General features: G+C 44.1%; 1 protein-coding gene across 1 annotated transcript; it reads right to left on the minus strand.

The window, feature by feature from the left end:
* Positions 1-6,215: 6,215 nt before the first annotated feature.
* Positions 6,216-13,040, minus strand: sowahaa (sosondowah ankyrin repeat domain family member Aa; the record flags this gene model as incomplete). Its single annotated transcript, XM_083633048.1, has 4 exons — positions 12,755-13,040; positions 10,771-11,086; positions 9,668-9,901; positions 6,216-6,819 (listed from the first exon to the last, which is right to left on the minus strand). Exons 1-4 carry the CDS (start codon positions 13,029-13,031, stop codon positions 6,216-6,218), a joined length of 1,431 nt encoding a protein of 476 aa, XP_083489174.1. The 5' UTR covers positions 13,032-13,040.
* Positions 13,041-13,607: the final 567 nt, after the last annotated feature.

Below are 13,607 nucleotides of genomic sequence, written 5' to 3' on the forward strand. Positions count from 1 at the left end.
ATCAATTGTGGTTGGTATGTAATGTAGCACTCAGATATTCAGCCCTACTTTGCTGAACATGTTTTTGACCTCAACATCTTCCCTCTTAAAATATAAAGCACCAAGATTTTATTTTTGGGTGTGAAACAGTTTTATATAGCCCCCCTGGATGCCTTTTATGGGGCGAATGCAAGAATATGACAGCTAGAGAGAGACTATAGTATACCAATGGGAGTAAGGGATCGTCCCTAGAGTGTTGAAGAATGTATTGTGTTGTGTGGAGAGAGGCTGGGGCATACAGTACAGTGTGTGATGGGTCAGACTGTCATTCTGCTAAGGGAAACAGAAAACAGGCCCATCTGTCTTTAAAAGGAAGCTTTTGAGAAACTTTCATTGGGAGTTTAACATCATGTCATGAATACTGGCCGTATTTTTTGCTCCACAATGTAGGCCTACTTATTGTGGCGGGAAACTGCCAATATGCAGCAATTAGTTTCTGCATAACAGAACATCTCCATCTTAACCAGTCATTTAGTCTCATATTCAGTTCAAATTGCAGGATGCCACTGTGTTGAGATAATTTCTCTGTTTTTATAACTTTTTTCTCCCCCCTGCTGTCCCGCCGTTGCTCCACCCCCTCTGCCTATCTGGGGAGAGTTGTGGACTAGCATGCTTCCTCTGATACATGTGCAGTCGCCAGCCGTTTCTTTTCACCTGACAGCGAGGCATTTTGTAGCGTGTGGGAGCATCACACTATTCCCCCCAGTTCCCCTCCCCCAAACAGCTGACCCAAATGACCAGTGGAGGCGCTAGTGCAGCGACCAGGACTTATACCCCACCTGCTTCCCAACCGCAGACACGGCCAATTGTGTCTGTAGGAACGTCTGACCAAGCCGAAAGTACTGCTGCCGGGAATTGAACCCGGGTCTCCGTGGTGGTAGGCGAGTGCTTTTATACCTCTACACTACCCAGACGCCCCTAATTCCACTTGTGTCAGTATCTTGAAATGCAGACACAGCCAATCGTGCCGGTATGGACGCCTGACCAAGCCAGAGGCGAACCTGCGACCCTCGTGTTGGTAGGCAGGGAATCTACCACTACACTACCCGAATGCCCTTGAAACAAGTTGGTTTAAACAAAATGATCTCGCGGCTTCTAGCCCCATTGCTAAGAAAAATGGAATATTAAGAGACTCGACACTAGATGGGTATTTATTTCTGCTGTGGACTCGTCTCTGTCCTCACCCTCTCCTGCCTCCCACATGTCTCTCTGGGCTTGTGTGCTGAGCCCGACGGTGGAATGCCGCCCAGTTTGTTTGTGAGCAACAACAAATGCCTATTATAAGGCACAGAGTGGGAGATGGAGAAAAACACTGATTCCATGTTGGCAAGTGGCAGAGGGAACCCCAGGAGCAAAGTGAGAGACACTCGAGAGCACTTGGCATACTTCACAAAGTAAAGCACTTTTCATCCGATTCCCATTGAAGGCAGCAGGGACAGAAAACACAACTCCACTCAGGGAATTTTGAACAAGGAAGATCTTTGTCAAACATGACAGACTAATTGCATAGTAATTAGGTTTAGCGTTATTACAAAGGCAATGTAATTGATGGAGCTTTGGCAAACAGGATGACCCAACTCTCTGGAGCAGTGGTTCTCAAAGTGGGGTCCGGGGACCCCCACGGGTCCTTTGAGGGGGTTCCAGGAGGTCCACAGCAAAAAGTGTAATCATTTCTTTTCACTAGAATTCCACCCATAAGTAACACAATGAGACAATGTATGACTATTTTGTGTGAGCGGATGTCCCGCCTTTTGTTTAAGGCCCAATTATACTCCATTTTCATCCGTAAATAAGGGCGTCCGTTTCAAACGGTGTAATCGTCACTGCCCACATACTTCCATGCGTCTTTCACGTTGGTATCATGTTAAGCAATACATCCACCAGTGGGCGGTAGAGAGTCAAATGTATGAGTGTGTACGTGGTCGTTTCATGCTAAGGCCTCTATCCCCTAATAGCGCTTTGCGCACCTGTTTGAGCTTGCCTGATAGCATTCCGCCTTGCGCCGTCCGCCAGGTGTTCTGCCGAGTTTTGCTCCCCCGCCAATCAGCAAAAAAAAGCATCCCCACCTCACGGGAGCATACTTGTAATCATTTATACAGAAATGTAACTGTTTAAAAGTGATATTGTCTGATAGATGTGACCTCCCTGATTTCTAAGTTAAAACAGCCCCGAAATATGCAAGCGCAAATAAGAGCCATGCCAAAATCATCTGCGCCCCAAAATGCGTGCGCAAACGGGATTTGGGCGGTCTTAACTACCAGAATTATTCACAGGCGTGGCCAGGCAAGGCTGGGCATTACGTCAATCAAAACCAATCAGATTCCTGTCTTGCAATGGTTTGTTTGCGCAAGGCATGCAATATGCAACATCATCTAATTGCAGCGCTGGAAGACCAGCGCCACGCCCGTGTCACCGTGTTGGCTACGCCCCATGTACCGTGTCGGGCTACGCCCCGTGTCACCGGAAGTTTGTGTATACACATCAGCCTTCAAAATAAAATACTCGTTATTTCTCTCTTGATTTTAACACTTATTGTAATCTTGAAAATGAAACTAACAAGAATTACAAGAACAATTATGCTTTCTATCTTCCACACTGAGCGTAGCTAGGCTTGTTTTCAACTCACCCAACATATTTTGTTTTTCATACTGTATATTTTATGGATTTGGAAAATGTAACATTAGATTACTTTAGGTAGGAGAGGGTAGGAGAAAATAAAAAGCAAATGTTGCTCTTTTCCAACCATTATACGTTTAATAGCACCGCAATAGCCCTCTCCACTTCCCTCGTCGGGGGGAGAGAGAGAGAGAGACACGGGGCATACTGCCTCACCTCGTAATAGCCAGTAACCTATAGCCCTAGCTACTGCAAAAGTTAACTGTTGAAAATTCGATGTCTGGTTTTGTCACGAGTAGCCTACAGCTGAAGTCCCTCTCGCCATCAAGCAGACAGTGACGGAAGCATGTGTCTTTATGTGCGCCAAGGGGAAAATGACTGACTAAATTGGTGGGATTCGATGTATATATATTAATAGAAACGAATAGAAAATAGCTGATTAATAAAATGTGTGCTGGTGGAATGAAATTCAACTTCAAATACAGCAGCATCACTCATCGCGGCTCTCAGTACGCTGCGTAATTACGCATGCAGTATAGCCCCGCAGCGGAGATGCAGGAGAAGAGGGCCCGAAAAGGGATAAGCATACGTCCATACTGTACAGACGTTTGGGCAGCAGCCCCTTTTCAGCGTGTGAAATGGCAATAATACACAGGTGATTCACAGGTGGGCATGAGCACGTTATTTGATTTCTATGCATGACAGCCTCACATCTCTCTCTCTCTCTCTCTCCCTCTCCCCATCTAGGCTATCTTTTTTCTCTCCCTCTTTCTCTCTCTCACTCTAGTCTCTCTCAGTGAGGAGGAAGCTGCTGACGTGACGCTTTATGGGCATGACCACACCTCCACAATGCTTTTGGGCATAAACACTAGGGATGGGCATCGAAGTTCGAATATTCGAATAATCGTTGTTATTATCAAGGTCGACTTTTATTATTGAAATTCGAAATTCGAAAAAAAAAAAAAAAAAAAAAAAAAAATTTTTTTTTTTTTTAGTGAAATGTTGCATTGTCTCCCCTGATTCTAAGTATAGTCAAATCGCTTGGTTTGAGCAAGTAAAACAATTTTTATAAGCATTTTAAGCAAGGTTTATGGAAAAATGAATGGTGGATGAAATCCCATGAAGAGGGAGAGGGGGTGACTTTGGCACCCCTTTGGCACTCAGACCTGAGCCTACTAAATATTTAATGAACCACTCATGATTGTCAAAACTGTTTTTTATTTTCGAAAATGTCAATGTCATGTAACATGTTCTTTAAAAAAAAAAAAAAAAAAAAAAAAAAAAAACATTTTTTATTTTTTTTACATTTTTATTTTTATTTTCGAAATTCGAATTAAATTCGAATTTGGCCAGCGAAAATTCGAATAGTGTTTTTGCTAGAAATGCCCATCCCTAATAAACACGCCTATACGGAGATGTGCGCCGAGATGACGTGAAGCGCAGCGGGCCGACACGCCCACAATTAGGGCTTTGCGCGGCGCTATTCCAGCACAAAACGGACGCTCTTAAATCAGTAATGCACAGATTATCTTGGACATAGATTTGCAGATGGAAACATAATCTCATACATAGATACTATTGATTCATTCGTATGGCAAATAGCATAAGAAAGGACATTTAACAGACAGTGTAAACATGCAGTGTAATCATGAACGGCTGTAAACAGTGAAAAGGAATAGTGTATTTCTTTTACACGGCTTCTAATAAATTATGGTGTGCATCCGCATGGCCATATAAAATCACAAAATGTGAGCACATGGCACAACAGAATGAGCAACAGAAGCTTTAGGTAAAAAAATAAATAATTTCATTTTTGCAGCTATACCTTTCCGGTGTAAGTGCTTGGTGCAGATTTTGTTGTCTGAAATGATACATACTGCGGCTCTAAAATAACAACTTGTAAAGGTAAATTCAAAACAAGTCATAAAACTTCACCTCACTACCAACTTCCCAAATAAATGTAATATTTTGCATCACAACTCATAAACAACAGTCTCTACAGCGCATGAGGGAATTTGAGGATGTTTTCTTCACTGTTGAGGTCAAATTCAAAAGCAGGAACAAATCTGGGCCCGTATTTATCAAGCTTCCTAGAATTACTCCTAAGAACACTGCTAAGAGTACACTTATGAGCAAAAAAATTCCCAGCCAAAAGCTGCACTTAAAAGTCAGTTATTATGCATCTCACTCCCTCTTTCAGCGAGGTGTAGGACTGAATCCTAAGTGTCAATCTCAGAGCTGATTTACGACAGGTGTGTGTGCCGTAAAGGGAAATGTTGATGACGCAATTCCAAGTACACAGGAATGGCCAATCGCTGAATGGAATCTCTTATGCACGAATATCCTAAATAGAGATGATTCAACAGTGAAATGCACAATGGGAGTGTAGCATACAGTATATTCACCAATAATTTCAGAAGAAATTATCAACAAAATAATACAAGATAGCCTACATTGAAAATGATGATGTCCCTAATCAAATCGGTCACATAGATGATGCCCGCTCTGTCTAATCGATATCGTTTGATCAACTGCTCGTTGTCAAATAATTCAAGTACATCCTTCCGCTCTCTGAAGATTCGCGCACGTCTCTGTCTCCTGAATGCCATGATGTCAACATTGCCTTGCTGGCAACTCCTAACCACTTAGGACACCTCCTGAGGACTCCTAAATAGCTGGGGCAGTAGGAGTGTTTCCTAGTCTTAAGAAGGTTGATAAAAAGCTTTTATTCTTAAGTGTGAGAGTAGGACTAAATTTCACAAATTTCTCAGCACTTACGACTAAAATGGCACTCTGAGACGCTGATAAATAAGGGCCCTGATCCGACCTTAGAAACATTCTTCACTCAGTGAACATTTAGAAAAGAGGCAAAACTATTCTAGGCTGACATCACTCGTCTATTCTGTCATGGAAATAAGATGATAAGAAGCTCTGAGCTGCAACTAAGGACTATTTTCTCTATAGATTTTTTTTTTCCCGGTTAACCGATTAATAATTTTGTCTATAAAATGTCAACAATAAAGACAAATACCGTCACAAGTTACCAGAGCGCAAAGTGATGCTTAAAAGGTCTTACAGTCTGACCAGCAGCCCAAAAAACCCCAGTGTGTTGTCTAGTTTCACACAATCAGATGTTTCTGCCGATTGACTAAGGCTGGTACTGATTCACATTCGATTTCCGATTTGATATACAGTCCAATGCGATATCGATATTTCAGTTTCAATACAAATTTTGCTTGGATATGAAAGAGATTCTCAAAGAACTAAGGCTGTAAATTGTCCAAAAAACCCTCTAGCCTAATGCATTATTAAAAATATTAATGTTTACAGATGTCGTTGTGCTAACCCTCATTGTGCTAAGAGCCAAACCACGCAAGTCTAATAGCTTCAAGCATCCACGGGAAAAGGCATTATATATAAGATCGATATTGGGATTTATGAATCGATATCCGTTCCTTCAAATGAATATCAATTCGATGTCGATATATTGATTTTTTTAACCCAGCCCTGCGATCGACTATTCAACTAATTGACTAATGGTTTGTGCAGCAGCCCTGAGCCTACATGAAGACGTCTGACAGGGCTCTGTGTTTGGCTGTGCCCTCATCGCGCTCCTCTCTCCCCTCTTCGCTCAGAGAGTAGCAGCCCGGCCGCTGCTTGTGCTTCTTCCTGTGGGCCGTCCCGTGCGGCTGGAACAGCCGGCTGATGGTGTGCAGGCCCTTGGACAGATCGGGGAACAGATCCAGCTCCTCCTTGTCCCCCTGGCCGCTCTCCTGAGCCTGCGGCGGGCCCTTGGGTTGTCCCAGCAGCTCCCTCACCCTCTCCGAAATGCCTTTGTGCAGATAGTTGTAGGCCCTCTTGCCGCAGTTATCCCGGATGTTGGCGTCGGCGCCAAACTCCTCCACGAGCATGGCTAGGATGAACTCCTGGTCGTGCAGCGCGGCGATGTGTAAGGGCGTGTATCCGCCGTGCGTCTTGGCGTTCACGTCCACGTCAGCGCCTCCCTGCCTGGACACGCCGATGATCTTGGCCAGCATGTCGCTGTTGCCGCTCTTGGCTGCCCAGTGCAGCGCGGTGAAGCCCGACATGAAGTCCCTCTTCTCGGCCAGCTGGTTGTCCCGCAGCAGCAACCCGTACGCCTGGCTCCAGTGGCCCGAGGCGCACCTGTAGGTGACCAGAGGAGAACTGGTGAAATTCAGGACAGGGAGAAAGGCAGGCCCGCGGGAAGTAGGGGTGCTGCAGGTGCTGCAGCACCCCCTAGATTTTTTCCAAAAAACAATTTTTTTTTTTTTTTTTTTTTTTTTTTACAAATGTAATTAAAAATATTTTGCAGTGCACTATGTTCCTTTCTTGTTTAAGAATGTTTCGGGAAATGAAAATGTAGCCTATTTAAATAGAATTATCAACAATAACAATCAAGGAAGTTACATGCTTGTAGGCTATAGAGAAGAAGAAGAAGCGCGCATGCACGCACATGTTGTGTTGAACCAACCAACAACCAATACGAATTGTTTAATCTGGCAATAAAGAAATGTGAACTTGACATGCTATTTTAATAGCCTACTCAAAAATGCACCTCCCACTATACAGCAAAGAGAGGAGTCAATGTTTCTTGATATATGCCATTCAGATCAGAATAGTTAGTCTAGTCATTAAGTTTGCTGATAATATTTCTGTCATGTTAAGTCTGTGTCATGTTAACTGGTGTATTCAGAGCAAATAGGGAGATATAGAGCATTATCATCATGCTATATATCTCCCTCTTTGCTCTGAATGAGTGAGAAAAGGAGAAAATACTGAATAATTACATCACAATAGTATCCTAATGTTAATTTAAAATGAGATATTCCTCTAAATATGGCAAAAAAATGTAAAAAAAAAAACATCAATTTTTTTTTGATGTAGAGTCCCTTCCTCCCAGCACCCCCTGCTTAAAATGACTTCCAGCGGCCCTGGAGAAAGGTGCACGCGCGGGGGGGCTCCAGTAGGCTATATTTCAAACATGACTACACCTGAACCAATGGCTCGAACGGGTGGCTTAATTTTAATTGTCAGAAGGATTAAAATAGGCTATAGAATTTAGAGTAACATGACTGATCACTTTTTTTTTTAATCTTTTCTCTTTCTCCCCAATTGTACTTGCCCAATTCTCCCTGTTGTCTCGGTCGTTGTTCCACCCCCTCTGCCAATCTGGGGAGAGTTGCGAGAGACTAGCGAGAGACTAGCGAGTTGTAGACTACAGGGAAGGGCCCTATCGTCGTACGGCGCTATCGTTTGCGCTGCGTTTGCGTGCCTCTTATTGCTATCTTCCCAGCGTCTTAAGCTATCGTCTGCCTCCACCGTCCAGTTTTGCGCTGGGATGGCACAGGTGTAGGCGTGGCCCAGGCGTGTCGGTGTCTCATTTAAAAATGAGAATTTGTTTGTCATGGTTTTATTAGGCTACATAATTCCCGACCATACAGGTTTGTGGTGTGAGGTAACAGTAGATTGCTTTTGAGAAAGTTGTGATGGTGTTGTGCCAAGCTGCCTCTCCCCACCCTGGCCGGCCCAAAACACCCAGGAGACCGACCCGTAGTGTCCGGCCAGTACAGTAACATCTTTCCCTGCAATTGCATGCATGCAAGACCAGCTTCTCCACAGCGCGGATGGCGTGACCGCAGTCAATGGCTTAACCAGAGTGGACAATTCTGACACAGGCTATTGAAATAGGCTAGAAGTAAAATCTCACACATTCCTACCCTATTAAAGAAACAAATATTTTTAGATGTGTAGGCCTATGTTATATCCTATATGAACAAAACGTTTAATTACAGTAAGTGCACGCTTTGGGACATCACTGCGTAATTGCACGGCGGCCCTCTCTGTCTTCCCTCTCTCGTTCTCTCCCCCCCCCCCCTCTCTCTCTCTCTCTCTCACCCTCTCTCTTTTCTCTCTCTGTTTCTCTGCTTGCTCTCAGCAAGAAAGAAGCTGATGACGTGATGGCGGTGACGCTGTGGCTTTTAAGGGGAGTGATCTCAGCTTGTGAATCCTATATGGGCATAAACACGCCTATGGAGGTTTGCGCTGAGATGACGTGAAGCGCAGCGGGCCGACACGCCCACAATTAGGGCTTTGCGCGGCGCTATTCCAGCGCAAAACGGGCGCTAACGCAAAATTACCGCCGTTGTGAAGATAGAGGCCTAGCACATGCTTCCTCCGATACATGTGCAGTCGCCAGCCGCTTCTTTTCACTTGACAGCGAAGAGTTTCGCTGGCGGGACGTAGTACGTGGGAGGATCACGCTATTCCCCCCAGTTCCCCTCCCCCCCCCGAACAGGCACCAGGACCGACCAGAGGAGGCACTATAGTGCAGTGACAGACACGGCCAATGGTGTCTGACCAAGCCGGAAGTACCGCTGCCGGGAATTGAACACGAGTCTCCGCAATGGTGAGTGCTTTTACGTCTACACTACTCAGATGCCCCAAACTAAATCGGATCATTTCTTATGAATATGATGAAGATCAGTTACAGATAAAAAATAGATAGATTGGCTGTGAGGATGATATGAAGTGCAGTGGCTGTTTTAATTAAAACTGCAGGAACCATCACACACAGGCGCCAGGTATGTTACAGGCCTTTTAAACGTCTTCAGCAGCTAAGATTGACATTTAGCTAACTTATCACAACTCCTCCCACAGTGGAGGCTGCACTCTCCCATCATCTGGTTGAAAACAGGTTGCATCTATCTCCGTGCATTATGTTAGTACCGTAATTATTCATGACAATTTGGCAGCGCTCCAAAAGACAACGGGCTACGTTCAGTAAGGACATTTTTCAATCTCACTGTGTCATCAAGGTCTCACAGCATTTTTGCCTTCAAGTCAAGTGAGTGTCAGCATACGGACAGCTCTCGTTTTTAGCTTGTTATTATTTATATCACTATAATGGTTCATTTTCGGGACAAACAGGACAGGATTCTGGATCCCGGGACAACCACTCCGATTTTTCGGGACGCCTGGTCACCCTACGCACCTGACCAGCCACTCATGCTCCGACTGCTCCAGGGGGACGGTGGAGGGGAAGCGAGGCTCCTCGGGCTGCTTGGGGCACATCTTCACCGCGGGCCCCGGGCTGGGCCGAGGGGAGCCCGGGCCGCCGCTCTCCACCGACGTCCTTCGCTTGCTCCTGAAGGCATTCGGGTCGGGGCTTTCTGGGGGGCCATCCGGGTCCCCCTTCAGTATGCGGATCTCCACCCTGCGGTTCGAGCTGCAATGATTAATCAATTAGTTGTCAACTATTACTACAGTACCTACTTTTTTCCAATTATTTATTTATACATTTCCGTCATTTTTACGGTAGCCTACAGAGAAAACAGAACCCAGGGGGGTAAAGAATAAAAAAATTAAAAAGAAGAAAATACAGAAAAACAAAACAAAAATAAAACCAAACGTATACCAATAAAGCGAGTCAAGGCACATCTAACTGGGCTAAGCGGTTAGACAGAGGTCCATGAGGGGTTCCCATGTTTGCCCCCCTTATTTATTTATTTGACATAAGTGCGCTGTTCCAGTCTCAATGTTTGTTATTACTATTTTGATATTCGATTAATCGGTTTGAATATTTTTTTTAAGAAAAAAGTCAAAATTATCTGATACCAGCCTCTTAATTCTGATACCCATTGTGTGTGTGTGTGTGTGTGTGTGTGTGTGTGTGTGTGTGTGTGTGTGTGTGTGTGTGTGTGTGTGTGTGTGTGTGTGTGTGTGTGTGTGTGTGTGTGAGTGTGTGCATGCGTGCGTGTGTGTGTGCGTGCACGGGTGCCTGGTGTGTGTCCCCTGGTAGCTGCTGAGGGTAGTGCTATGACTAATTGGCCATTTTTGGCCATTTAAATGGCCATAATAACCAAATTAAAAAATATTGCCCAGTCACCGTTTGCTTGGGACCTCTGCCGGTACCTGTGCCAAATATGAACGCAAACGATGTCAGAGGAAAATGATGCAACAGACAGCAAACTGAATATCTTTGGGTTGTGCACAAAAACAATACCTTTGAGGATGTCATCTTGGGCTTTGGGAAACACTGACATTTCGTAGACCAAACGACTAATCAATTAACATGGCCATTAGTTGCAGCCCTACCTGATGCTGGGCGGCATCCTCAGAGGCAAGGCGAAGGGTTTGTGATGGACGCTGCTGCTGGTGCCGCTTTGACTTACAGGCTTTAACACTGAAGCATCTTCTACTATGTCAAAATGCATGGCTCTTTTCAGCTTGGAGGAGTCAAATTTGCTCCTCTGCAATGCCAGCTGAATGGAAAAGAGTTCACCAGCATTTTCACTGGAGTCGCCTTCACCACTACTTTCTGTCTGCTCCTGATCCACCTCAGGAACGTCTCTTCCCCCTCCTGCATCACCCTCACGTCTCTCTGCCTCCTCCCTCCTCTCCACCACAGCATCTGAGCAGGAGAAATAGAACACTGAATTCATTGTAAACGTATTGATTCTATATGGTACATTTCACATGCGTAAATGCAAAATAACAAAAGTTACCACCAATTTCACTAGATTTTTATGTGAATTTAAAGAATATATTGGTAGCACTTTACATTACAGCTTGGTAACGACATGGTAATAGGGTAATAGTGTGATAATAAAGAACTAATTATAGCTGCTGCGCAGCAATGGGTTGTGGCCGGGCACTGACTGAGATCTTCAAGTCCATGTTCAAGTCTGTTCAAGGAGTCTTTTAGCTATAGTCCAATCTGCTGCATGCAATCCAGTCTGCTTAGAACACTGCCATTAGTGACAGGGCTGGGGCAGAAGTAAGGCTGTAGCAGGTTGAGTACGTGGCAGTTGAACAGAGAAGCGGAGAGAGACAGTAGGGACAGTGAAGCTAGTGGGCAGAGAGAGAGAGATACTGAAACATTGCATATTTATACTTCACGTATGCCTGATTTTTTATGAATTTTCATAAAACTTTAGACGGTCGCTGTAGCGCCACCATTAGGACTATTGGTGACAAATTTGCGTCAAAGAAGTTTGGCATGGGACTGGACCTTTGTGCAAAGTTTGGTTTATTTTCATGCATGGGAAGTCCAACTTCCTGGGGGGGGGGGAGGAGGAGGAGGAGGAGGAGGAGGAGGAGGAGGAGGAGGAGGAGGAGGAGGAGGAGGAGGAAGAGGAAGAAGAAGAAGAAGAAGAAGAAGAAGAAGAAGAAGAAGAAGAAGAAGAAGAAGAAGAAGAAGAATGTAATTACCTAAGTAACAACCACAACACTGGCGGGCCGCTATCGGGGCAGCAGATTGCTAGCTGGGAAGTGTTTCCAGGTAATCTAAATCCCCGATTTCCTCTATGTCTCTAGATGTTTAGCTACACATTATTACCAAGCTATTACCTGGTTATTACTTTGGTAATTATTAATTGGTATTACCTGATTATTACTTCTATATTATCAACTATTAGACTCTCACAGACACACACACACGGAAGACTGTAAAACTGTATGGTGAACTCTTTAAAGAATAACATGTTTTTTATCATCATAACTTTATATTAATGAAGTTTATTTCTCCAAAACTCTTTTATGTATCATTATTATTACTACTTTTATTTGTTTACCCAGAGACCCCAGAAGTATGATTTGGGTCATATCTCACAGGCCTTTATTCTATCATTACAATTTTTCATTACAATCAATTTGTGCCTAATGACTTCATATCATTTTTGTTTTCTGTTTCTGTTTGTTTTATTTTTATTTTTTGTTTTTTTTTACCAGGACCAGAATACAAGAGTCAAAAGCACCCAAAACGCCCTAATGCAGTTTTAATAGATGTAACTCATGGTCCTAATTTAAAGTATCACACACTATCAGGGGGGATGGGTCATTCAATAGCCTATGTCCGTCATTTGGAAGGAGACAGACACACACAGATCCAGCAGACAGACAGGAATTGTGCTCTGTCGATGACCCTATACTGTAGAGCCACTTTCTTTGTTATTTCTGTATCGTTCCTTATTACACTATGCACATATCTCCACTGCTTGTAACTATTTACGGCCCCCCGTTCAATAAAGATTGGTAGAGAAAAAAATCCCTGCCTTGTTGGCAACACACAGCAGCTCACCTGGCCGCGGGGTCTGTTCATTCTGCTCCTCCTGGGTCTGGGTCTCCTTCAGTAAATGCTGGTGCTTCTTCTTGACCAGAACATACTTGACGCCGTCCACCTCTTTGACGAAGGCGACGCTGTTGACGACGCTCTTGAACAGCGCTCGGTTTTGTTTCTTCTCCGCGGGATCGGCGCAGTTTAATGAAGCTTTGAACTCCGCCACCAAGTCCGAGTTCTTCACTTTGCCGCCCTCTGCGATCAAGAAGCTCAGGAGCGATTCCTGTGTCACCTCCATTATAGCCTAACTAACTGTTAGGCCTATAAGATAAGAAATCAACGTTGACGCCCAACGGCCGCTGTCGGTGTCCCGTTTCTTCTGCCTCACCTGGTTTGTTTGCTGGGCACTCCTCAGTATGTCTTCCCCTCTCTACCTGCGGTTTCCGGGGAAAGTGCAGACGTAATCATTTGAATAATGTATGCAGACGTTCCTGCATGAAGAAGACACACAGATGTGCGCTTACTGCAGCCTGCAGTAGGCTACTTACCTGACTGAATTTCAAAACACTCTTCAGAGGAGGCATAATAGCCTATTTAAACAAAACGTGCCATTTAGCCTATAATACATAATTATCATGTAGTAGGCTATAGCCTATAATTTATAATTTAATTGTTTGTGTACCCCTGTGGCTATATTTGATTGAAGATGTTTGTAAACTGTTCCCACCATACTTCATAATTAAATCTTTGCTCCTAATATCCAAGAAGCTCCTTTTTTCGGTAACACTTTACAATAACGTAGGCTACACAAATAATGTAGTAGTTACTAGTAAACTAATCATTAACTAATAGTTAATGAGTCATAGCTAATGAA

Source organism: Poromitra crassiceps (assembly GCF_964638095.1).
Source record: "Poromitra crassiceps genome assembly, chromosome: 1".
Lineage (NCBI taxonomy): Eukaryota > Metazoa > Chordata > Actinopteri > Beryciformes > Melamphaidae > Poromitra > Poromitra crassiceps.